Source organism: Brachyistius frenatus, unplaced genomic scaffold, assembly GCF_029030835.1.
Source record: "Brachyistius frenatus isolate BFR_SWC_R1_liver_20210118 unplaced genomic scaffold, ASM2903083v1 Contig_2, whole genome shotgun sequence".
NCBI classification, from domain to species: domain Eukaryota; kingdom Metazoa; phylum Chordata; class Actinopteri; family Embiotocidae; genus Brachyistius; species Brachyistius frenatus.
In genome coordinates, this window is record NW_027210601.1 from 7,295,649 (window position 1) to 7,322,703 (window position 27,055).

Sequence of the window (27,055 nt, forward strand, 5' to 3'; positions counted from 1 at the left end):
TTTGGCAAAAAAGTATAATAATTTAGATTCTTTAAGCTAACCAAGCTAAATTAACACTCAACAAATGTGATAAATGCAACTTCATGAGCTATAATACATTCTGTATTACATGGATTAGTCCTGCTTGTCTTATCAGTCTCATGAAAATATAATAAACAAACACAAATTCAGTATATTTTAGACTATTAAATGGCTGTGCTGAGTTGAGAAAGAATATTTGTTCCTTTCATAGAATGACTAGTTGGTACCAACCAGCAGGAATGGTTTTAGTCTATCCATCCAACTTCAAGTCACGTATCCAAGTCAGGGTTCTGGTAGTAATCGATCAATCAAGCTGAGCAGCCTAGATGTACTCTACCACAGCGATGTCCCTCAGCTCCTTGTGACATTCTCAGGCCAGCTGGGAGGTGGAATCCCTCCGGCTGTGCTCCAGGGTCACTTCCAGCTCAGTCATGCCACCATCAGTCTGAAAAAGAAAGCACCTGGAGGGGCATCAGATGACTGAACCACATCAATCTCCTTTTCTCAATGTGGAAAATCTATTAGTATTTGGAGAGATGAATATTCATACTTCTATTATTGTTAGATTGTTGTTGTTGTTGTTGTTACCTGATGAGAGAATAGTTTATGTCAGCTCCCCTGGTAATTATGTGACATCAGTAATCTGCCAAAAGAGAACAGCACGGTTCCTGTCCCAGTTTTTGTTAGACTTTTTGACAAAAGAGTTGAAAAGTTTATGGACGGCCTGGAGAATTTGGCACGTCTCTGCATAGATTACATAAAACCGGATTGCAGAACGTCAGTTTCCAAGGCAACTGTGCTTTTTTTTTGTGCGTGTGTCTTTGCTCTAATTCTCATCTGTCATTTCTCACACTTAGTTTTTATCGATTGAGGCGTCTGTGTGTTTGTAAGCTTTCGTAATGGTTGGTTAAGTTTCAAATGGAAAACATGTTTAACAAGGCTGCACAAAGATATGAACAAGTGAAAAATGATGAAGAAATCTGTTTATGATTAATGTAAAACTGAGAGAGGAGGAGTGACGAGGTGAAATGTTTTATTCCCTTCTTATTTCTATATATCTTCTCATTGTTTGTTTAGGCTTGCTCGCATCGTCTATTTTTGCGGATAACGGCCCTCTAAACAATATACAGACATCATCTGGCAAACAAAGCTGCTTAATAACTTGTCTGTAAATGTGTCACTCTCTGAATTAAACAGGGAGGTCTTAAACTGAGACTGGTCATTTAGCTGACACGTTCCTATCGGAAAATAAACTGCACTGCAACTATACAATTTTTGTTTTTACAGTCGGGAGAAATGAGCACTAAATGATGGTGGAAGAGTGATATTCTAATTAAAGAGGAAAAGTCTGTAGGAGGAGGACGTTTGAGATACTTAATGTACAGACGGATGCACAAAAGACGTAATATTAACACGGTCATGTAGTGATTTAACATTCTGATGTTAATGTTGCACATTTGCAGATAATTTCATATCAATTTGCAATGTAAGCACAGTTAGTTAGTTGCATATTACATATCAGTTTAGAATGCAGTAAAGTTCATATTCTCTGAACCTGTTGTAAACTTTAAATACGGCGTCATCACACTTCCAGGTGAAGGTAAAAAAAAAACGAACTGAAGAATACTTTGAATTCGATTGATTCAAGTTGATTGGAAGTTTAACAATTCAGGAGTTCATGTGCCAAAGTCCTTTCCCCCCACTAATCTGTGTAGTACCAGTGAGATCTGGTAGAACATGTGACAAGACGGTACTGTCAAATTTGAAACCACTTGTCAACCAGGCTGCTCTCCTGGGAAATCAGCTTCTTTCTCCACTCATAATTGTCAGACACTTTAAAAACTATTCCAACAGTACAAGGCGAGCGCGCTGCACCTCTGCTGTCTAGTCCGAAATTGTCTTCCTTTATGACTTCTTCTCTGGTATTGCTGCTGGATTTGATCCTGTGCTGTTTTCTGATGAGAGAAATACAAACACTGAATCTAATGAGTCTCTTTGTTTGACACTTTGTGGCACCATCCCCTGGTCAATGAATTACATTTTCCACTCACCCCTTCACTCAATCATGTTAATGTACTGGTTTGCATTTTCACACTTAGCCTCAGGCATTATCATTTTTCAAGGGTTATGAGTGCTGCAACAAAGGGACCTGGATGTATGCTGCTTTCAGCCTTGGTAAAGTATAGTAGTAAAAGCATCGCAGCAACTTCTCTCACATTCATTGCGAGATTCAGAAAGGGAATGTGAAAAGTGTCATGGTCAGAAGTCGCCGGCTTTGTAAGAGTTGTATAAAAAATTCCTGTCAAACCTTGAAAAATGTATTTGATCCACTTCCAATGTTTCCATATCACATGTCGCTACAGCACTGTCAACCACTTCTTGCAAATTCTTTGCAGAGTTAATTGGTGTCAACGGTGTTTGTGTGTTTGGACATTTTTAGGGCTTTAATACATTAAAATGCTAAGAGTTGTATTTTTTATAATAAGTACTTCTTAAACAGCAGCTAAACAAAGTAGTTGCCGAGCAACATGTACTTGATTTGTAATTATTTCCAAACTCTTAGCTGTGGGCATAAGTTTTAGTACTTTTCTCAGAGCACTCCAATTATCTCTTTAATAATTTGTCTTCTTGGATTGCATGATGTTACACTCAAGGAGTCCATCGTAGAGTCCAGCTGGTGCACTTCCCCCCCTCCCACAGCTCATTCTGTGGCGCAGTTATTATCAACCAGAGCTAATTAAGAAGCTTATGATATTTCCGGTGAGTTCCCTGCTGCGTCACTTGTGCAGCTGTATCCAAAAGCTATTGATTGTGGCTGCTGGTGTTTGTATCTGATTTTTCCTGTACAACGGTCCCTCAGGCATCGAGGGCTGTGATGTGACCTGAGGACGAGCACAAGGGTTGACATTATTTGGATTTTGTGTGTGTGTGTGTGTGTGTGTGTGTGTGTGTGTGTGTGTGTGTGTGTGTGTGTGTGTGTGTGTGTGTGTGTGTGTGTGTGTGTGTGTGTGTGTGTGTGTGTGTGTGTGTGTGTGTGTGTGAGAGAGAGCTTAAGCTTGAGGGTTTAATTTCTTGTCAGTGACTCACTACACTTTTTAAATTTTTTAATTTTTTTTTTTTTATCTTAAGTCATGTGCTTGCTGTTTTTAGATATGAATTATTATGGCGCATTTTCAGATAATATTTTTCTGCTGCACTGATTTGAACATTTATGCAATGCAGGAATTTATATATATATATATATATATATATAAAAATCAATTTGGTTTGACATGCATTGGAAAAAAAGGGGGCATTTCAGTGAGAAAAAGAGGGGAGGAGTTAGTGAAGGACATGAGAGGTGGAGACAGAGCTAGGTGGATTTGTGATGCTCTTCACAGCATCATGCTAATGAGGAGGATTATTATGTTCCCCCCCCCACACCCTCAGGCAGTGGAGGCAGACAGAGTGGGTGTGGGCACAAGTGGGTTTCACTTTTGATGCTGTGATTTGTGTGGAAAGCTCTTTGTGTGTATGTGCGTGTGTGCTTGTGTGCATGACAAAGGCAGTACAGAGAAACCTAACCTTTTGAAAGTGATTCTATTTTTTTAATTATTTTTTTTAGACTCAACATCTTTACTCTGTATCCACTTTGTTAGGTGCTCATTCCTATTTATGAGAATAGCTTGCTCCTCCAGCCACTGACTCATATCAACAAAGGTGTATAAAAAATGCAGACCGGGTTAAGAGGCATCAGTGCGTGGTTAAAAGGTCAGAGCCAAATGTGTTCATGAGTTAGAGAATCATGCGCAGTTACACACACACACACACACACACACACACACACACACACACACACACACACACACACACACACACACACACACACACACACACACACACACACACAACCTTGTAATCTTCAGTGCTCCTTATTTCATTTTGTCCTCACATACACTGCCTCCTTTCCAACCCCTCTTCACCCTCTACCCCGGGCCCCCTCCTCCCTTACTCAGCAGCAGCTAGTGGTATGCTCCAATCATCTTCTCTCCTCTCTCACTCTCTCGCTCTCTCTCTCTCTCTCCACTGTCAGCCTCAGCAGTCCCCACACCGGAGCTAGACACTGGTGCAGCGTGCCCATCCGTACATGCACGTGTACGTTTTGTGGGTGCCAGGTTCTTGAGAAGGCTCAACACTCGAGAGTGTGTGTGTGTGTGTGTATAAGTGCGCTAGTTCATCTGCGTGAGAATGCGCGTGTGAATATTATTGGAGCATCTTTTGTACGGAGGAGCATGTGTGCAGACCGAGAGACAGTGTGAGGATGCATGGTGGTCAGGTGCTGTCGTGATCGGTGGAGTTTCTGGTATACCATCGTTGTGCTGCTTGGCTTCCCCTTCCTCCAATTTGGTTATCTTGTGAGGACAAAAAGCATTCCTGCTGGGATGTCCACCTCGCCTGGTGCAAGAGACGAGAGCCAGAGGAACTCCTGTAAGTGACTTTTTTTTTTCATGTTTTGTAGTTGAGAGTGGTGATTTGTGTGTGTTTCAGCATGTCAAATATTTGTGTGGCGTAGGTTTTGTTTAAAGGCATCCTTCTTTTTGTCCATTCAAATAGACGATCTAGACGATTTTGAAAGGGAGCTTTGGACAAGACAGAAGCAGTTAAAGGAGATGCAACAAGAACTACATTTTGTTGTTAATATTACAGACATTACTAGTTTAATAAAGAATACTCTGTGTGTGTGCGTGTGTGTGTGTGTGTGTGTGTGTGTGTGTGTGTGTGTGTGTGTGTGTGTGTGTGTGTGTGTGTGTGTGTGTGTGTGTGTGTGTGTGTGTGTGTGTGTGTGTGTGTGTGTTACGTCCTGTAGTAAAAGTAAAGGGGTATAACGTGCATACTGGTACACGTTTACATGATGGAAAGAGCACGGAGAGAGGTGTGTAACGTGGGAGTGTGTGTGTGGGTGCGTGCGTGAGTGAGTGTGTTTACATATTCTCTGGAGCGCCTCCAGCTGTTGATCTGTGGGGAAGGTGCTGTGCATCGATTGACAACCGAGCCAGCTGTATCTTTTCAGAGAGGAGAGGAAGAAGACCAGATGACGTGCTGATGTCACTCACTACAGTCAAACTGATGAGTATTTGATCTTCACACCGGATGTGTGTGTTTGGTTCAATCATACCCATACAGAAAAAAATGGTTCTGTAAGGGGTTTAGTTGTCTTAATTGTTCATTTTTTTTGTTTAATATTTGTTTTTCTTTTTAGCGAAATAAATGATGAAAAAAAGAGTGAACTGCTGCGCTACTTTTTTTCTAAAGTGCGTGCATTCGGTACATGTTTGTACTGTAGCAGTAACTTTGTGCTGGACTATGATAAAGGAACATGGCGATAACATTATAGCGTTAGTCAGTGGGTGAAAGTGTGTGGGACTGTTCTGCAGTTTTAATGTTTGACTTCATTTTGGCCTCAAGCAACACACACACAAACAAAAAACACACACATGCCAAAGGATTGCTGTACTGTAAGTGGGTGATTGATAAGATGATGTGACTCATTTTGACTCATTTGAGAGCTCAGTGGGAACATACACACAGAAAAGCTCTTTCACACACACACACACACACACACACACACACACACACACACACACACACACACACACACACACACACACACACACACACACACACACACACACACACACACACACACACACAGACATACCTATTGTGTGTTTGTGACTGTGGGCTGTTTTGTTTTTTATAACCACGTCATTGTTTGTTCCATTATTTGACTGAGTAATACTGTAACTTATTATTATGTAACAACTCATGTTCCTCTCTCACATGTTTAGCTCTCGTTCTAGGTTGCTTTGCATTGCACCTGACCAGTTTGCTCCTTGTCAAGAGACATTCATCACATTACCTTCTTATAGAGCAGCGCCTTCCAAAGGAAATATCAAGTGGCCGCAGGCTACGATTGCTGATTTACTCACCATAATGTTACATAACCAAATGCAGCATCTGAGAGAAGACAATAGTCTCCGCAGCAAAAGAACAGCTTTTATACAAATAAAAATGGAGATTAAAGATTAGTGGAAGATTAAACAAATGAAGAAAAAGTTGAATCAAGCAGAGGAACAATGTCTTCTCTCTTTTTTTTTTCACCTTCCCATATTACAAGTTATAAAAATAATTGTGCCTTTTGGCGTAAATATCAAAAGAACATGTCAAAACAACGGCACATGAAATAAGCGATTATACGGACTAATTATGACACCTAATAAAATGCTCACTGTGCTTATTTGACTGATTAAAAGTGCACACAAATTGCATTATGTATTTTAATTACATAATAATATATGCAAATGACACAAAATGAAATGACTATTTATATACAGTAATATTTTTAGATGAGAAAATCAGTTGGATTTGTCATCTTCGTTCCAGCAGCGTGCATCAGTGTGATGTTATCAGTGTAGTGGCGGTGCAGAGCTCTCTTTCCCCGTGAGTTTGTGTCCTCTGTAAAGGAGCAACAGCAGGCACCTGCCACTGAGATGGATGTGCTTTGCCATCACTTTCCCTGCCAAATGATGGCTTGCTTCACCTCTCTTCTCTTCTCCTCTCACTCCCCCCCTCCTCCCCTCCCCTCCCCCACCCCCACCCCCACCCCCACTACCTCTCTTTCTTTTTGTGCCTGGTGGCTGTACACATCTGCTCTCTTCTCCACTGGTGTCTCATCTGTCTTTTAATCTCCTCTCCTCTCCTCTCCTCTCCTCTCCTCTCCTCTCCTCTCCTCTCCTCTCCTCTCCTCTCCTCTCCTCTCCTCTCCTCTCCTCTCCTCTCCTCTCCTCTCCTCTCCTCTCCTCTCCTCTCCTCTCCTCTCCCTTCACTATTCCTCCTCATTTTCTCCTCTGCTCCCCCGCCTGCTTTATCTAGGTTCACATGAAACTTTAATTGCATGTAAATCAAAGCGCTGCAGATATAATTAGTCTTTTGTGCTGCTTTAATAAGAGGGGTCTGGACTACTGAAATATGGTTGAGTAGCTGCCTCCTGCACTGTCTGATGGCTGAAGCTATAGGGCAAACTGAACTTTTACTGCTGAAGGAAGAGACACTTTTTGTTCTGTTAATGGTTTGTTGGTCCTTCTTTCTGCATGGGACTTATATATATATATATTCATCTATATATATTCATATTTATATATATATATTCAGAGAAACTATTTGACATGTTTTAAAGTTTCCATTAATAATATCAACATACAGTCTTGTTTGCATGTTTTTGTTGGCTTATGTTACAGCACTTTATGTTAAGAGAATTGTGTTTGACTGACATTTTAAAATGGAAATTAGCCTGGAGTCTTTGCACTCTGTTAAAAACTGACTTGTGATGGAGCTATGGAGAAAGAAACAGGAGTTTCTGAGATGTGACAATGAGCAGAGTGCAGCTCAGAGGGTGCACAAGTTGTTCATGTTCAACCAAATATTAGCATTTGCTTAAAAGGTCCAACACCATAATTGACACAGTTGCGGGTTGAATCCTCCGTTGACACAGGTGTGTCTCCAGCAGTTTCCTGTGACTGTATGTGTGTGTGCATGCTTTCACCTGTGCATGCATACATTTACTTACTTTATACAAAGTAAATTAGCTTCTGCTAATTAGCTTATTCAAACATTACTTACATTAGAAGCTGTACTCATATGCAGACCTGTCCTGAATTGTCTATAAATTCCCTTGAAACACCCAATTGTGATTTATAGTTCTTACAGATGGATTTTGTCTGAGAGATGAAAGAATATGTGCTGTCAAAAGACACAGTAAAGAAGAGAGCATGGCTTGATTTTCACAAGACGTAATAATCACATTTTAGCTCTGACGGACCTTTTTTTTGTGCCGAATGACATGAAAAATTATTATTCACAATATTTCCCTGTTCTTGTGTGGCATGTTTCCACTCTTTGTCTACTCCATTTTTTTTTCTCCCTCTCTCCCTACCTTCTCTTTTCTGTTACTTATTTACACCTTCCTTCTTTCCAAGCCATGTCTACCTGGTTTAACAGGTGTTGTTGGTAAACCCTGAGCAGTATAGTAAATTTTGGAGGAACATTCTCATATTAAAGATGCTTTGAGGATTCAGGATTTTACAAAGACTGTGACAAAAGGAGAGAGAAGGAGAGAAGAAAAAAAAATGGAGACTGGGGAGTGATAGAAGAATTAAAAGGGAGTCTGGCGAGGGAGAGGATGGTTGGAGAATAGGGGTAAAAGAGGGCACCGAAATTAGATGAGATGAACAATGAACAGGAAAAGAGGATGACAAAGCAAAGAAAAGACAGCAGAGGAAGAAGAGAGCAGTGCAAAAGAGGAAGGATAAGATGGAGAGCAGGTGGAGGATGAAGAAGAGACAGACAATTAGAGGTACTGGAGAATAATAGGAGAATATTGGTGGAGCAGGATTTTAAAAGACTGAGCCAAATCTAGAGGCGCATTTTAGATAATGAAAAAGAATAATAAAAAGACGTTGGAGAGTGAGACAGATCTCCTCACTATCTTGAAGTCTCCTTAATTGGTGTTTGTGTTGGTGGTACTGAGGGTGAACTGAGCTCCCAGACTGCAGGAATATCTGGCCTCTACTACTGGAGGACAGGATGTTTCATTCCTTCTAAAAAATTGATGACAGTGGAAAGTGAAAGAAATAAGATCTTGTCACATACAATAAGAGCTGTGATTATTTTTTTCTGTAACATTTTGTCTGAGGAGTTTTGGCATCATTGGAAAAATAAATCCATAATAACCTTTCAACATACTGGAATTCAAGTTGTCTGAGAAAACACTAGATTTCTGCACCTCCTTTTAGCTCTGTAATCAGGCCTTAGAACATCTGGGTTCTTGTCTTGATATAAGTCAATGTAAAACATTAAAAGTCAGTTAGATATGGGTTTTTCATTTACTTCATGGCACTAACATTAGCTTCATTATCTAGCTAGTTACAGCTGATAAAATTCGCCAGCAACAGCCGTCTTTTCGGACGGTAAAATCAATGGTTTCTGGCTCGAAAGTAGAAGACTGCTTCTGTCTACTAGCCATGGATAAATCATTTAACTAAATAGTTCCCAGACTGTGAGTGAGTGAGCTACTTGTGGCATGCAAGACTGCACCAGGAGGTACCCTGCTGAAAGGCCGAAAAATTGCACTCTATCTAAGCCCAAGTTCAAAACATTGTCATCTAATTTCATTTTATTACAGAAAGTTATTACATATCACAGTTCGATGATGTCAAAATTAGTCGTTAATCATTTCAATATGTTAAAAATGTAGACGCAGAGTGACATGATGTTACCTTTGACATAGAATAAAGCTAATGTTGACTTGATGCAATTGGGTTTGGACTACTGTGAAATGTACAAGATTCAAAAAACATGTTGGTATCTCCATTGGAAAGTGGTACTTTGGACATTTTGTTTGAAATTAACAGAATAAAATTGCAAAAGAAGCACAAGTTTGTCATCAATAATGTCTCTTTCAGTCTGGAGATCTTTCTTTTTATGCACAGTTGGATGATGTGAAGTCCAGGGGTCCATAATCTGTTTATGGGATTATCATAATTTAGCACACCAGGATATCTGCTCAGTCATTTTAAATGTTGACCCACAATTTAGGAATATTTCTGTTGCGTTTATTCTAAATTCACTTTCATCTGGCCATCTAATCAGTTAATGTCACCATGCTGATGAAGTTGTAAAGTCTTTGTGTTACCTTTTTTCAGTATCACAGCAACAAATGACCTCCCGCTGCTCATCATGCTGAGGAATTATTCTCCAAGCTGTGTCGAGTGACAAAAGAATAAATACCTGGAATAATCCACAAGGAGGATAATATCTGTAATTAAAGGCATAACAGTGACTGGTGTGTCATTTTTACATACACAGTTTTGGCAGTTTTTTTGTTTTGCGTGTGCGCCTCAGTCACTTCAGTGGTGAAGTAAGAGTGAGCGGGACGAATCTGAATTTAAGATGTCAGATTATTCCAAACCAATGTGCCTGAGGATGATGTAAAACCGGGAGACGGAGACGACGGGCTGCCTAAAATTATATTGTACACATGCAAAAATAACACACAGAGGCGCAAAGATCACCACACATTCTCATACACACATATACTGTATGTATTGAAATGTAAAATATTTTTTTCTCATCTAAAAAGAAGCAGCTATAATGATTTTTTTTTTTTAAATTTTAATTTTTTTAACTGAAATCCTGGTCACAGATGGTTCAGAAATTGCATTTTCCATGCCTGTGTGATGCACCTCAGCAGGTGGGTTATCACTTTTTTTCGCTCCTCTCCTCCCACTGCTGTGGGATATGGAGAGAAAAGTGATGGTGTAGTCAGACAGCTAGAGGCGCTCTAATTAGGCCCACGGTTGAATAGCAGTATTTGAAGGCTCAAACAAAGAGGGTTTATTCTCTTGTGGATTGATAGTTTTTCTGTTTACGCACCTTTTTGCATGTGTTCTGCCACCGTCATACTTAGACGTGCCTTTGTGTATTTAATCATCTGTATTTCTGCTGTTTGTACACTGTAAAGTTTTCTTGTGCTCATCAACAGGCAGCAAGCATTTCTGTGCAAGTCCAGGCTGTTACGGTCTTCTCCCCAAGGCTGCACTCTCCCTCCGTCTTCCAACCCCCCTCTTGCTGCCTTATGTAAGGGTCTATAACTCAGGTCAGCCACAGACAGACCTCTCATTCGGACGGGGATCACAGACATCTTTTTTTCCCTCCTCTCTCTTCCTCTCCATTTTTCTCCCTGGCTCTGTGCCTTACTTGGCAGAAAGGGAAGTGTTAAACTATATGCACATCTGTGTGACTGAATATGTGTTGTGAATATGCTATGTATCAATGAATGTTCCTGTTCTTTGCCGGGTATTGTGCATTGTACAGATTCGATTTGTGAACCTGTGTGCTTATCAGTGCGACACACACAAAACCGTAATTGACTGCAGGATGGGTGTGTGCGGGGGAGGGAAGGCTTCCCCGCTGTTCACCAGGTGACCATGTAAGGCCCAACTCGAAGTCAGCTACAACACAACAACAGATGGGTTGACAATACAGCATCGTCCCTGGGCCACTAATCAAGTGTTTCATCCCGAGGTGTGAGCTACTGTTAAAATCTACTTTCTTCAAGGAAAGAAAACAGAACACACTACTTCACACTGACTGTTAAATATTTACAAAATATTGTATGAAAGATTGCAATTCCTCCTTAAAAACGTTTACATTCACCTTCTCTATGCCTTGTTGCCAAAATATATTCGAAACTTATCACGTTAACAAAATAGCAAGATGTTTGATGTAGTAGCCACAATTCTCTCTTGGCCTAAAATATTCTGTTCTCAAAACGTGAAAAATTGCTTTGAGTTAGAGGTAAGAATGTATGTAACATGAAGCTATAGGGACACAGTTATATATTTTCAGACAGCAGAATAGGACCACGTAATCATGATGCCGCAGCTGCACTGTAACACCCCGGGACATACATTACCGAGTACGTGCTGCTGCACCAGGCCTTGAGCAAAAGAAAGCGTAATAGTGAAATAATTATGGGTAAATGCAATCGAAGAGGGGGGGAGGGTACAGTTTGGAGTAACTCGTGCCACAGGCAGGTCTGTGTGTGAACGGGTGTTTGTGCGAGATGTTGCATCACCGCTGTGCGAATGCTCTTTGTATCGTACTCTCCCCTGGCCAAGATTAGGCTTTTACAATTCATGCTGGGGTAACAGGAGGGCTCATCACGGCTGCAGATGAATGAGGGTGTGAAAGAGAGCGAAGAGCAACAAAAGAGGGATGAAGAGATTATGCAAAAAAAATATGCAGTGATAGAGAATATCTTGGGCTTGGGAAAAGCAGAGAGAAGTTGCTGATAGTTATTGATACCTCTGTCGGGGTGTAAGGAAAGCACCCTAGAAATGTTAAGTATAAGAGCTCAGCGCAGTACACTTAAAGACTCTGTACTGCAATTTCCATTTTAATGACATTTGATGTCACTGCAATCAGAGTACAGAACCCTGTAGGTGTATATTTTCTACACAAGGCAAGTATGAGTACAGTTCCTTAACAAGGGAACCTCAGTTTGAAATACATCCAACTATATCCACTGCTTGAAATCGATATCCTCATCACAAAATCCTCCGCAGCATGTTTAGATTTAGCTTTTTCTGTTGTTCCATTCAAAATTGAAATGTATTTTCCCTTTAATTAAGTGATTTTAGTAAGTAGACCCCTGTTTGCTCAGTCTTGATTTGAGAGCCTGTCTTGATTTGAGGGCCTGTATGAGGTTGTATGGATAGATTCACACATATGGACACCTCACCTGACAGTGCTGTTGTTGTTGGTATATAAATCTGTGTTTGAGTAACTTTAAGTTATTAGTCTGCTGGAAGAAGCTATTTGGTACTGAGATCTTGCTATGCTGTGATACTAAACTGCATAGTGCTGAGGGTTTATTATGTTTACATTCATAGCCTTTTCTTTAAAAAAAAAAAAAAAAAAAATTAAAATTAGGAGAGAATTTATTTATTTTATCATTTATTTGTTAGAATTATAGCTTTACCCACTTTTTTGCTGCTCCCACATTCACAATAAACACAAGTACACTTAACCCACACAGATGATCTCGGTCTCTGCCTCTGCTTTCCTCTATCATCACAGTATGACAGTAGAGCAGCTCTTGTTGACATGAAGGAATCACATTTGTATAGATTCATACAATAGTTACATTATCCCACTATGGCTGAGTCTTAACCAGACACACATTCCCACCACGCCCTGTAGTTGGAAGCTTCTTTGTTGTTGTCGAGCTGTGCAGGTATCCAATGAGGACGCTAAATAAAGGGAAAGGTTGGGGATCATACGGGTTAAAAAAAAAAAAAAAAAAAAAAAGACAAAATCAGTTGTTTATCATTTTGTGTGTATGAACACTTGCCATATGTGTGTGTATATACAGATGTGTTCAGGTTTATTTTATCTCGATATTTTATTTATACTGTACCTTTGAACTTCAGTCTTATTCTATTTCTACTCTATTTTAAAGTGTTCTATTTCTGTCGTATTTAAGAGTGGTGTTTTTCTTTTGGGAGCAGAAGGAAGCCATAAAAACTTTCTAGTGTGTCAACACTAAAAAATTTCCCCTCGGGGATTAATAAAGTAACTACCTAACCTAACCTAACCTAACCTAACCTAACCTAACACGCACATGGCTAAATAAAAGAACCGCAAATCTCTGAAATCAGGAAGGAACCGATGAAAAGCTTTCTACGCTAACATAGCAAACCTACAAAGATTCAAAATATTCAAAAGTAGAATTTGAGTTTGATTAAGATTTTAATAAAAATTATCAAATTATGTGGGGTGTCTTAGAAATAAACTCCAGTTTTACACACTACATTTTCACCATAAATCTTTTATATGATATGTTTTTACCTCTCTTCTGAGTTGACACTCTTTTGATATTGTTGTGAAATAAAAAATGTTAAATGTCATTTTACACCGTTTGGGAAGGAGATCAAAGAAACAGTCTTTGTGAGAGGTGAGCCAAGATGACATATGGCTATAAAATATAAGCTAACAGTTACAATAATGGTAATAGTGTCAAAGGGTTTCTTGAGATGTTTTTTTTTGTTTTCTCTCTATCTTGCTGTCAAAGGTTTGACATTAATAATAAAATCTCACATACTGTCTCTCAAACAATAATCATACACACCATACTGTATATACAGATCTCAGCGTTAAAACTCAAACCCTCCTCAAAAGCCCTTTTGATTCATTCCAGGTTTTCCCGGTTTGCAAAACAACCTTCCTGATTAGATCATCTTTTAATAATAAAACAACCATGTTGCACATATGTCACAACACCTGCTTGAGATTTTACACCTTGCGATTAATGTCATCTAACATTTATTAGCTCCTCTAAATTAAAAAAAAAAAAAAAAAAACGTCCATACAGTGCTTGTACACGCATTCTGGCTCGAGCACTGATAAAAAAAAAAAAAATGGATCAAAGGGAACACGTGTGTGGGCATGTTATTCATAGTGTGGCAACTGTATTATGTATAAAAACACGTGTTCTGAGCTAACGGCATATTCATGCACAATGAGGCTCAAGAGTCTGCAGAACTTCTTTGACTCGTCGTGTTCTTCCAGGTTTACATGAGCTGTAGACATTTGTTTAAAGACCAGGAATGTTTTACTTTGTGAAGGTCATTAATATACAGTATGCAACGTCTCCACTTGAGACTTTGCACATCTCTTTCCATAGTTTTTTGTTTTGTTTTGTTTTGCATTTGAATGCTCATATCATCCGACAATGTGCATACGCTTCACTGGTCTCGTGCTGTGTTTGCTGCTGTCTTTGCTCTGCTTGTGTAACTCCACAGTGTTTCGCTGTCTCTCGCTGGATTGTTATAAAACTCCTATGCTAGCAGAAGCAACTATTCGACTCTGAATTTGTTTAAATCTTGAAGGAGATACTAACAACGGGATGTGCTATGATTTGTATAGTCTGCGCTGCAAAGCTAAGTTATTATTTATCACGTACAGTGTACTGTGTCCTGACAGCTTTTTTTTAGCCTAACTGTGTTTGTGTTGCGGATAGTGCCGACTTTCTGCAAGTTTGGCTCACAGCCTCGGGTGCATGTCATACCACATCTTCTATCTTCTGTATATCTCTTTTCACTTTCTTCTGCTTAGTCAAAAAAAAAAAAAAAAAAAAAGGAAAGAGTGAATAGGTCATTCTTGAGTGACGTCTTCACTGAACACTGGCAGTGGGATCTGCTGATGTAAGGCTGTGTCTGCTGCGGTAAAGGGAAAAGAGGAGAATCCTGCATAATGCATCAAAGCCTGCATGAATGTTCTCAAAATCGAAAACATTTTTACCCCCAAAAACAAACAGTGTGTGCGTGAGTCTAAAACACGTGTGCATATTGGGTGCGAATATCTATGTGTGCAACTCTTCATGTTCAAACATGGTGTTTACTTACAAACTGTTTTAAGACATGAGGCTGACCATTGCCATCCAGCTTGCAGTGCCACATTGAAGCTTTTGCTACTCGACAGCATCCCAGGTTGTATGAAATGCTGGAGGGCCTGTGTGCACTCTGGAGTGTTTTTGTTGTGTATTTGAGTCACTGCGAGTCTTCCGGAGATTTGAACGGCTTCTCTCGCTGTGAGGATCACACTGGCCAGGTTTCCTAATTTAGAGGCTACCACCGTGTCATTCACACATTAGCCGTTGTTAAAAAGACACACCACCCTTATCGGTGTGAATGAAGCTACCTTCAAGGCAAGCAATTAACCTGTTGGAAAATGCCTCTTATCATCAGTTTTTCTTCCTCTCCTCCTCTTCATCAGCTCATACTGTCTGTATTAGGAGTTCAGACGTTTCTGTGACGTAAGCATTTTCAATGGTGAGGAAGGTCCTTTTTGATCTACTTTCAACAGTACCGCATGACATCACTGGACTATATGTGAAAAGTCTTTGTGAAGGTGATCATTTGTAAATGCTCCAGCATAGTTTGATTCCTCGTTGTCAGTTGCTGAGAGCCCATTGGCTGATCACTGATTTATCTGGCAGGCCAGAAAGTGTCTTTCTCCTGTATTTAATTCAAAGCTCATTGAAGAATATTGGAGATGTAATTTTTTATCATTCATTAAGAAACATTTCATCCCTGTTTGAAATGATGTGTTTAGCTGCATTTGAATGGCAAATGAAGCAAGACTGGAACTGCAAAATTTAGATTAGCCCAAGAATGAAATTTCCACATATTAGGTAACATCCTTTATCACCCATGTCTCAAACATTAGTTCCGCTGGGTTCTCAATATAAACGTGTGGTATGTCTGCATCCTTATAGGAAGTGCAGCCAGATGCAGTCAGCTAAAACTGTATCAGTGAGCCTGAAGAGGGCTCATGTGGGCTGTACATTTGGTAGTTTTTGAACAGATTGTGCAGGGTGGGTAGTGTGACAGGCTTGTGAGGAGCTGGGAGACCTATGAAAAGATGTAGACCTCCCTTTCCCCCTCCTCTCTCTGTGTGATGGATGGCCCGCCTGTTTGACAATGTACTGTCAGGTGCTGTCAGATAAAACAAGCCGCTCTGTCTCTCATTGCCTTTATCTGTCACCAGTCATGAAGACTGGTTCAGGGCCGCAGAACCATAATAGACACATTATGTGGTTCACTTGGAACTGAAGGTCACTTAAGGTCAATTTAAGGTCTACCAACGAGAACAAAGGCTGACAAAATCAAACATGGCACTCATCTGTAGCCATCCATGTGTTACTTTCATGGTATAGTGTATTCTCTAATATTTATTTGTTCCTGGAATATATGTCAAACACAATAAGATATATAAGATATAACTGTTTTCCTAACCTAAATTTAATGATTGGCGTTAATGTACATTTGTAAGGTCTGCAGATGCATTCACTGGACATGTTGGATATATATCTGGCCCCTGCTGGTGTCAACTTTGCCTGTGTGTTGTGTCTGCATGCTAATGTGCACATGAGGTATATTGCATCTGAACATTTAAATAGGCCACATGTCTTGCAGCAATGGAAATGTTTTCTAAATGTCTAAATATATACACAAGCATATATATATACACACACACACACACACACACACACATATATATATATATATATATATACACATTCCATAGCTAGAGTACATTTTCTCATATCGGTCACTGCTGCTTCAGGCTCATATTCCCACAACATTCAGATTTTTAACTCTGTACCTTCACATTCGCAGAGCAAAACAAGCATGCAGACTTGGCCAAACATCGCAGAGCTGACCGGTATGAGAGCAGCTGTTCACTGTGTGTCTATGTGCAGCCAAAAGACCCAGAATGGTGGCTGAATATCACTCCATGACCTTGGGAGTTGCATATGTCAGCTCATTTGAAAGCCTTATACGGTTTCTCTTGCATCACTGATGTGTCAAGTCAGATTAAAAGTGGCAAAACAATGAATGCACCTTCATGTGTCATGTTATGTAATTGTGTGTGTGTGTGTGTGTGTGTGTGTGTGTGTGTGTGTGTGTGTGTGTGTGTGTGTGTGTGTGTGTGTGTGTGTGTGTGTGTGTGTGTGTGTGTGTGTGTGTGTAGGTAGCTGTGACTCAGCATCAGACGTACATATTAAATCAGATGAGACTCTTCAATTAAAGTTTCACTTCATTTAAGACTGAACACAACTTGATTTTTCACCAAGACTATATATCTTTGGCCTCGCTAAGCCTTAAACAGCTGATATTGCTGGTGCTTTGATTACTTCTTAGCTGCAATTCGTTATTAGCCACCGATTTGTTAAATCTGCCTTTAAACTCTTCACATGATACAGAACAAGGCTGCATTTAAACCCCCTGCAGTGCATTTGGTGTAAAATTGCCAGAGCTTTTGCATTCGAGCATCAGCAGCATTCGAGGTGAGGAGAGACCAGAGCAGTATGTACAACCACAAATGCCTTGTTGGTTGTTAAACAAGTAGTTGTCTCGCATAACAACAAGTATACTTTCCTGAATGGACAACTCCGCTAAACTAATTTGTCATTTAAAAAGTTCCTTTGTTGTTCTTGTTGTTGTCGTTAAGGCTTAGCTGTTTGTTGTCCTGGATTGTAATAAATCGTTTATCAGAGAATATAAAACACATAATGTTGTAACTTAAAATAGAATAAAAGGCATTTTTCGAGGAGCCCAACACATGTTCAGCCTTATTGAAACACACCAAGCAAGGTTAGGCTCACAATTACAGAAGTGAGCTTCACCCCTCTCACACATAATTGGTACATTCCTAATTTCAGAGTGCAGCCTTCTCTGCTGTGGATGTTCAGGCTGCTACTGTAGCTGACACCTCTGACTTGCTGCCATGCCTTGTCATGCCCCATTCACTCTGTCTATTAGTGTGTTGTGTTGTGTGTTGTGTTGTGTTGTGTTGTGTTGTGTTGTGTTGTGTTGTGTTGTGTTGTGTTGTGTTGTGTTGTGTTGTGTTGTGTTGTGTTGTGTTGTGTTGTGTCTGCCCACATGTCTAAGCGATTTATGTCTCTCTACCTTTTTGCGTGACTAATTGACAGATAGTAAACCAGGTAAATGAAAACGGCAGCTCGTTTGTTTTTGCCACATTAGTTGGATGTGTTTGTATTTGGAGTCAGTCAAAAGGAATTACTCAGATCACTCAGGACTGTGTGATGGACCATTACATTTGGTGTAGGGTCTCTGACGCTGTATCTTTTAACATCTAATGAGTCACATGATTTGTAATGAAACATGTTCTATCCTCTGGTGGTTTTCAGACTGTGAATGACTAAGCAGGAAGCAAGAAGCCCACCTACAGAGCTTTTCCTTACATGTTGGCGTGCAGTTGCCTGGTTACACGGGAAGTTAAAAAAAACCAAACTGGTTTGTTGTGTGTTTTCACTTAAACTCAAATGAAATGATGGTTACAGAAGGAAAAAAGAGAGAAGAACCTTGATGTGTGCTGTCATGAATCATGCGGATGATGCAAATATTTATCAAGCTCCCACCTTAAAAGAAGTGCCCCCATATTTATCTTCAAAACACTTCTTCAAGCATAAAACGGGTTTGAAGTGTGACTAAATGTTGTCACTCACTATTTCTAACATAACTTTATAGTCAGTTATATAGACTAGCAGAAGCAGGCAACTACTACTCAACATGATCCTGCAGTATTCTTAGTGTAGTACTGTAATCATTTGCTCTCAATGAGGCCCCTCATTAGATACCCGTCATTTACTGTGGCTGCTGCTTCATTGCAGACACTCAATTGATTACAAACCAGTGGAAACTAGTTTTTGCTTGCTTGCCAGCTGTGAGTGCTTGGCAGATAAAGTAACAACTGTATTTGTACGTCACGACACTGCCACATTAGTGGAGACAAATTCACTGCAAATGTTTGTGATGGAGATTTGTGTTTTATGAGAAAGGAAATGAAAACTTCTGTCCAAAAATGGACACACAGTAGTGCAGTTGTATTGTCAGTTTTAATCTGCTGTACTAAGCTATTAAATGGATTTTATTTTATGTTTGGGGACTATATTTTCATTTGCCACTAACAGTCACATCTGACACAGTACTCACTCTTGAGATAGTTTGCATACATCACCTCCAATCAAGGTGTTCAATACCAATGAGTACTTTTAATTAATACTCTGTGTCTCTGTAGTTCCAGCGCACATTTTCTGTTCAAAGTTGTGTTCACTGAGTACACAGATGAACATGTCTCTACTTCTGAAATATCAAAATATAGATTTTTTTTTTTTTATATATATATTGACAAAGTAAAAAATAAAAATCAAAAACCATGAAGAACTAAAGTGTCCTCTGTTGTTGTAATGTCAAGGAAAGTGTGGAAACTGTGGTAACGCTGTTCAACACCCACGCTGCATGCAGTGCACAGTGCAGCCTACTTGGCAACACAACCCTCTGCAGTATCTTTAGTGCTGCTGTCTTAAACACAACTGTGAAACCATTTCAAAAGCAATACTCACAATATTCACATTATCAAATGCAAATGTTAATATGTCATATTAGCCACACATTTTCCAAATCATATTCTGTTCTTGGGACACACACCTTGTTTAATCTGAATCTTACATGAAAGTTCAGACAGGTTTTTGCATGTACGTTGGAAGAAAGTAAAGCCAGCAGCTAATGTGAAACACTTTGACAAACCTTTTTAATATTGCAGAAAGCTACTGTATGGGTTTGTTCTTTAAAATGTCACCCTGTTCAACAGAGAAAGTGGTTTCACAATTTGGACCCTTGGACCCCCAAGGCAAGAGTTCTTAACAAAACAATTCTGTGCTGCGATAATATTGAACTAATTAAAGGCTGTGGGAGGCTTAAAATTAGATTTAAATTTGTCATAGTGATGTGCAAATGCATCTAACACATATAGTAACATAATGATTTTGTCATTCTTGAGCTCAGATACTTAAATTTGACGATACTGTGTTTTTTTTTTTTTTTTTTTGAAGGTCCCACATTGTTGAAATTTAGATTTCCTTTTTTTTTTTTTTTTTTAATAATATGCAGGTATAGGTGCTATATAAATAGATATGGTCCACAGAGGAATACATAGCGTATTCTCAGCAACAAGGCTGTTTGGACTTCCTTAGGTTTGTGATGTCACAAACTTAAGGTGATGTCATATATCCACCTTCAGCACGGCTCACTGTTTTATATTATATTCTTTTATGAGGAGCAAAATACTGACTGGTTATTCCCTCGCAGAGCTAGTAAACTAAAAAAAAAAAATTCCCCTTGAGGATTAATAAAGTATCTATCTATCTATCTATCTATCTATCTATCTATCTATCTATCTATCTATCTATCTATCTATCTCTCTCTCTCTCTCTCTCTCTCTCTCTCTCTCTCTCTCTCTCTCTCTCTCTCTCTCTCTCTCTCTCTCTCTATCTATCTACCAAAGACCAAAGAAAACCTGTGGTTGCGTCTGTCCGAAAACAGTTGGCTAATCAGAAGAGAGGGTTGCTGATATCAATGTGCTTTAAAGACACACACTGTTATTGGTAGAGCTGCAGACAGGAGATGTAAAGCTATATAGAGATGTTTTTTGGTACCTAAAACCACAAAAGTATCTTCTTATGCACAGCAAGACAGCAACTAAAACACTGGAAAAATGTGAAACATGGGACCTGTAAATAAACAGTACAATAGACCAAACATTCTCCCAGCTCCACAGGCCTTTGTTGCTATGGACTTAACAGCTGATGTATTGCAGTCTGCCAAGACTGGACAGAAACCTCATGAAGCTGCCGCTGCTGCGGTCCAACAAACAGAGTGAGAGCAGACTGGTGGTATTGACTGGAAAGAAGAGATAGACCTGTAGAAATGAGACCTGTAGAAACCGATGCCCCCTGTGTGTATGTGGGGGTAGCCGTGGCGATAAATGAGCAAATGGGTCTGTGTGTATAGCTCTGCATGTGTAGCTTATCCAATAAAGTAACTCAGACTATCAGCAGCCAATAAAGACTTTACATAACACTACTTGTGCTATCTATCTAATTGTGATGGGTGTGTGCATGTGCAGGAGAGAAGATGAAGCGATTATGTGTGTGTGTGTGTGTGTGTGTGTGTGTGTGTGTGTGTGTGTGTGTGTGTGTGTGTGTGTGTGTGTGTGTGTGTGTGTGTGTGTGTGTGTGTGTTATTTACAGCACGGGTGCTGCCTTTAGCGGAAACCTGAGCACTTGAGAGATATAGCAAGGCGGACAGAATCTAAAAATACCACGGCTGAGTGAGCAGGGCTTAAGAAGAAGAAGAAGAAGAAGCAGTGGCTGTTTCTACTGTCAGCCCTGCCTCCTTGTCTTCAGGCTGCGTGTTGCTGTCTCAGAATGAAATATGAGACCTTTATAAGCAAACAGAAAAAAATCCGTCTGAGACTAGACAGCTAATTTAAAGGGACGGATGGAACAAGAGGGATTTTTAAATCAGACATCAAATGTTTGATCTGTTTAGTGAGTCAGTGTGATGTAAAGTGTGTGAAACAGCTATAATGAGATAGTTTTGAGATTGTTTGAGCGTTAATCAAAATAGAAATACAAATCCATTGAGCTCATTAAGATTGTGTATTAGAGTTTCATCCATGCTTGAAAAATGTCACAAACACTTTATGACAAACTAAAAATAATTCAAATGCAGTTTTTTTTTAATTTTATTTTTTTACATCTGTAGTAACTCAGAGTGGAACCTGTCTTTCATAAAGGCAACACAGACCTTGACATCACAAAAGCATCCTACGTTACACAATATTTCAAAATTTGTGACATCTCCAGCATTGACGTGAAGGTCGCACCCTCCGGCTGCGTTCCTGTTTTCCTGTCATCTCTTTGTCCAAGAAAAGATGGAACAAGAGGATAAAAAACATTTACCCTCCACACATCCTGCGACTCACTGCCACTCCCACTTTGTTTCCGTGTCTTTCTGTGTACCGCTCCGTCTCTCCCGCCCACATTGTACACCTACATACAGTATACAAGTCTCAGAGGACTCAGAGGTTTGATACTGGCTGCACACACGTGTACACAGACAGCGGCTCTGGTCTCAGGCTATTGGCGGGAATTTAAGGCAAACTGGCCAGCAAGTGCGCTGCCCCTTTTATCTACGTATCCATCCATTTGTCCATCTTGGCTTCAAACATAAGTTTCTCTCCAGTGGCACAGCCTGTAGCAGCACCTGATATGTGAAGTGCACTACAAAGTGTAAATGAGGGGCTCGGCGGTGACTTGAATCGGCTGTTGATGATTTTTAAAAAGATATATTTCCATTTGAAAAGGTGTCTTGTCGGTATTACTTATCACAGCTGCTACATTCACGTAAGGGCAGCCTGTTAGTGCTCTAACTAAATATTCTTTCAACCTCAGGAATCGTACTTACTCTAACAAAATTCTGAAAGCGCTCTAATTTAGGTTACCGCTTCAAAATATCAGACTGAAAAGGAGTCTCAAATGTCCTTGATGAAATGTGAGCCTCATTTAGCAGTGCCTGCACATAAGAGATGTGGCGACCAAGTCTGCATGATAAACACTTAGCACAAAGATTTGCATTTTGCTCCATCACCCCAGATGTGAGGAAATGACTCTGTTTAGGGAAATCTAAAAGCTGGAGTTGAATCAATCGTACAGATGTGAATTGCCCCTGATGCCGTGTTTCCTCTTTATTTTCACCTGCAGACAGTTCTTAGCGACTTCTCACACTATAACTGCAAATGGCAGGCAAATAGGTAGGTTTCTTCTCTGTGCTTTTATATTTGGACACACATTTACATGCGTATAAAAGAACATATCAGACAGACACGAATAAAATACAGACTGCCTGTTTATATGAATGAGTAAATGGAAAAGTTCATTAGCAGGTAAATGGTTCTCTGCCTTTTTATTGTCAGTGAATAAACATTAAAAAAAATTAAAAAAAATTGAAAAGTGCACTCACAGGTGCATGATCACCCACACACCCACACAGGCAACCAGATCCACATGTGCATGCTGTCGCGCATACCCTGGCATGCTTTTCCTGTGGGTTGTGCTTCCTGCATTTGCAGAGCACATACCAAAGAGATTGTTTAATGATATTTATATCGGGGTTTTTTAGCTTGGTTTTTTTTTTGGTGTCACTCTGGATAGGTGAGAAAGAGAGCAGACGACACTTTCTGAGTACATGATGTATCATACTCTTGCGTGCTGAACGTCCGAGCAAAAACAAAACAGCCCGGACGGGGACAGCATCATTTTTTTGGTCTTTTTTTTGGCATGATGATTGTGGGAACAGACGCACCATGTAACACGTCGACTCCAACCTCAGGTAATACATTTGTGGTATTTTTCAGTTCTATCATAGACTATGGTTAAAGACATTGTGAACCGTATTCATGGAATGAGGTTGTATTTCTATTACAAAGGAAATTCCTCTCGGTGGTTCAGTTTTCCGAATTTACCAGCTTTACCAGCTCTTATTTATTTGAATAAACTAGTATTTTTTCATTTGACATCATCTGTTACAACTAAAACAATTGGCTTAGCTCCTATGAGTCCTGCCCAGATGACTTCGTGACTTCACCATTGTGGGAATCATGTCATATGAGTGTGAAACAGATGGTCGCTGTGAGGTTGTGTGAGCTCTTCTATGATGTAGTTACAACTCCATATGTGCCTTCATGTAAGTCTGAGAGTATGTATGTAAAGTTGCACGAGTTGTAAGGGTAAAATTCGTTGGACTTAATGACTAGTGCCTCTTACACTAACATCAGCACAAACTGATTAATCCTGCAGGCTAAATGAGTGAGAGCTAAAAAAAAAAAAATAGTCCCTGTAGCCACAGTACACTGCATAGCAGGATATGTCTAGTATATGAAAATGACAAAAAGACCAAGAGAAGGAACGGGGGAGTAAAGAGATTGGAAAGACTAAGCTTTTTAAGTAAGGACTATACGAAAGGTGTGATCTGAAATAGGCTGGAAAGATCAAAAAAGCTCATCATTAAACAGAAAATGATATTCGTTTGAGGGAAATACTGGCATTAACAATCACTATCTATGTTTAATGTCTTGATTTTTTTAAAGTTTTTTTTTTTTATCTATAATGGTGTGCAATGATATATTTGAAACCACCAGATTATTGTTCAGATTTTTGGACCATTTGATAATCATGTGACTTTCTTGGCAGCTCTTAAAGCTTGTTTGTTTGTGTGTAGACTTGATTCAGAGAGGAAGAACAAGATAGTCCTGGCAGGCGGACAGAGAAACAGATGGATGCATTCAGTCAGCAGGTACAGAGATGATGTAAATAAATAGTCAGTGCAGGCTAATAATGGTTTGAGAATTAGATTACAGACAAAAAGGTAAAACAGGATCCAGCTCCATTGTTAATGTTGTCTGTCCACAAGCCCTAATTGCAACTAAACAAATTTCCTTCTTTCTCCCTGACTCCCTCTCTATCCACTGCTACCAAGCCTACACAATGCTTGACAATCTTAACAAAGCTTCCCTGAGGCCTCTAATCTAATAAAGCCGTTGGTACAAGACATCCACACACACAAACGCACTCACACACCTGCCAGCAGCAAGGGAAGGGAAGGGTAGAGTCAGGGGGGAAAGATGAAGGAGTAATGGGACAAAGACGAGTCTTCAGATAAATGAGATAAATTGGATACCAAGTGAGGAATGACAGAGAGAGCGCGCTTCTTTTCCAAGTCTCCGAGGGCTGATGGTGTCTGTGAGCTCTGCTGGGATCTCATTGTTCGTGTGCGTGTGCGTGTGCGTGTGCGTGTGCGTGTGCGTGTGCCTCCATCCATCTGGTGCAAGCCACACATCCTATTTTATGGACACCCCGGCCTGTGTGAGGAAGCCCAATCCTTGATCCTGCAGTTGGGAGGGTGGAGACTGCCTGAGCAAAATATGTAAATATGTTCCAATTGAACAATGTACTGCACTCTAGGAATACTTCAGTTTCACAAAATCCCACAAGTCAACGCACAATAGACGGTGTGGTAAAATGCACTGAACAAAAGTATAAACACAACACTTTTGTTTTTGCCCCCATTTTTCATGCAAGACTTCTTAGATCATGAACGCGAACATGAAATGAATGGGCAACAGTTTCGGTTGACATTCCTGCTGTCAGCATGCCAAATACTCGTGCTCTCAAGACGTGCGACATCTATGGCATTGTTTTGGAAAGTCAGTGCTCCTCTGACTCTCCTTCCTTGATAAAAGTACACATTTTAGAGTGGCCTTTTCATTGTGATCCGTCCAAGGCACACCTCAGCCATACATATCAGGTGGATGGATTATCTTGGCAAAGGTTGAGTACTAACTAATGTGGATTGTAACGAATTTGTGAACAAAACTTGAGAGAAATAAACCTTTTGTGTGCATAAAATGGGAGCGAAAACAAAAGTGTTGCGTTTATATTTTTGTTGAGTGTACATTTCAGGTATTCTTTATAGACTTACAATAAGCTTTGAGCAGTGGAAAACAGAATGCAACATTCTTGATTCATTTTGTTGAGGACAGTTGGTGTCAAATAGAGAAAATGAACAGGAGTATATTCAAGGAAAGACATCTTTTTAACCCCTTGCTGCCTAAATTGTATGTTTTATGTCAAAACGGGATCAAAGATATGGGTCACATTAGACTTTTCATATGTAATGACTGGCCCCTGCCACAGTAGTTAGTACACGGTCTTATATAATGCTGTCGTCTATCAGAGGGAGACAAGAAAACTAAAGAGACAGCCTGCCTAAGACTCCAGGCTGCTGCAGTGCCCACACAAACACACTCACGTTTCCTTCACTTCAGAGGAATATTACATTGACTTACATTTGTGCACTGGAGACTTACTAACCCTAATTTGAGGCATTAGTTATTACCTCTTGCCTAACCCTAACCTTAAATCCTATAACCCACACCCAAATCTTATCCATAATCTAATTCTATAGGGACCTTCTTTTTGTCCCAAATATGTGAGTGTGTAAACAGATCTACATCCGGACAACACGAGTAATACAACGACACGCACTCACACACACATGCACATGTACAATCTAAGTGTCGTCAAAAGGCAACTGGACTTGCTTGAAATTCTTGAAGAGGTTTCAACTCTCATGAGAGTCAGTTCTTCAGAACTGAAGAAGTCTTTTCAGATGAGAGTTAAAACCTCTTAGAGAATTTCAAGGTAGTCCAGTTGCCCTTGGATAACACTTAGATTGACCATGACCTGGCTGAGTGATAATCCCAAAAGATTTATGCACATGCACACAAACAGAGACCATTTCTCTGTCAGCAGGTTCCTGCCTTTTATCTTCTTATCACCCCTTCTTTGGAATATGCTCCTCCCTAAACTGCCAGCACAGGTGTTATGAGCACTGCTTAGGCCAATCACAGTCTGCCCTGGAGTCCTGCATGGACCAATCAGAAAGCCCAAGCATTAAGTAAATGTTCATCTAACCCTTATATATGTCAAATTCTATGTGTCTTGGTTTCCTGACTCACTGAGAGTTTCATGCGTGAGACTTCTGTGAGTATGGTACCTCCTGTGCAACTCAGAGGAGTACTGACTTACAGAATGTCGGATAAATCACAGAATATGTGAATGCTTCAGAGCACCAGGTTCTCCATCTACTTCTGCCTCGGGGAAGACTGACCTGTCAAGGATGAGCTTGGCTTTGAGTCATTAATATAGAATTACAGAGCTTTTTACAGAGTTTTGGTCATTTGTGTAAAAGTCAGATACATTAATCTGTGGCTTTAATCAAAAGATATTTTCTAATTTACCTGTTGTTGTTGATAAAAAAAATAAAAAATTTGAGCAGATTTTTAGGTAATAAGTGACAGCAGCTGGATTTTGAGCCAAAGAGAAATTGTCCTTATTTTGGTGGTTGTCCAGGTTTCATTTTTCCACATTTAGGTTTGTTTGAGGAGGTTTGTTTAATAGTCTGGCTGAAACCATCAAATCATATTGGTATGTAGGGAAACAGTC

At 39.9% G+C, this 27,055-nt stretch overlaps 3 protein-coding genes across 7 annotated transcripts in view; 2 read left to right on the top strand and 1 right to left on the bottom strand.

The window, feature by feature from the left end:
- The window catches only part of jarid2b (jumonji and AT-rich interaction domain containing 2b), a 267,034-nt gene that overhangs the window by 123,229 nt on the left and 116,750 nt on the right, over nt 1-27,055 (bottom strand). The gene's annotated exons all lie outside the window — the stretch shown is intronic.
- The window catches only part of LOC138620366 (nuclear transport factor 2-like), a 396,989-nt gene that overhangs the window by 115,086 nt on the left and 254,848 nt on the right, over nt 1-27,055 (top strand). The gene's annotated exons all lie outside the window — the stretch shown is intronic.
- dtnbp1b (dystrobrevin binding protein 1b) overlaps nt 1-27,055 on the top strand; it is a 60,440-nt gene that overhangs the window by 26,038 nt on the left and 7,347 nt on the right. The window contains exons 3-4 of the mRNA XM_069699736.1: nt 4,358-4,488; nt 22,754-22,803. Coding sequence (XP_069555837.1) covers nt 4,358-4,488; nt 22,754-22,803 — 181 coding nt within the window. The remainder of the gene's footprint in view (nt 1-4,357; nt 4,489-22,753; nt 22,804-27,055) is intronic.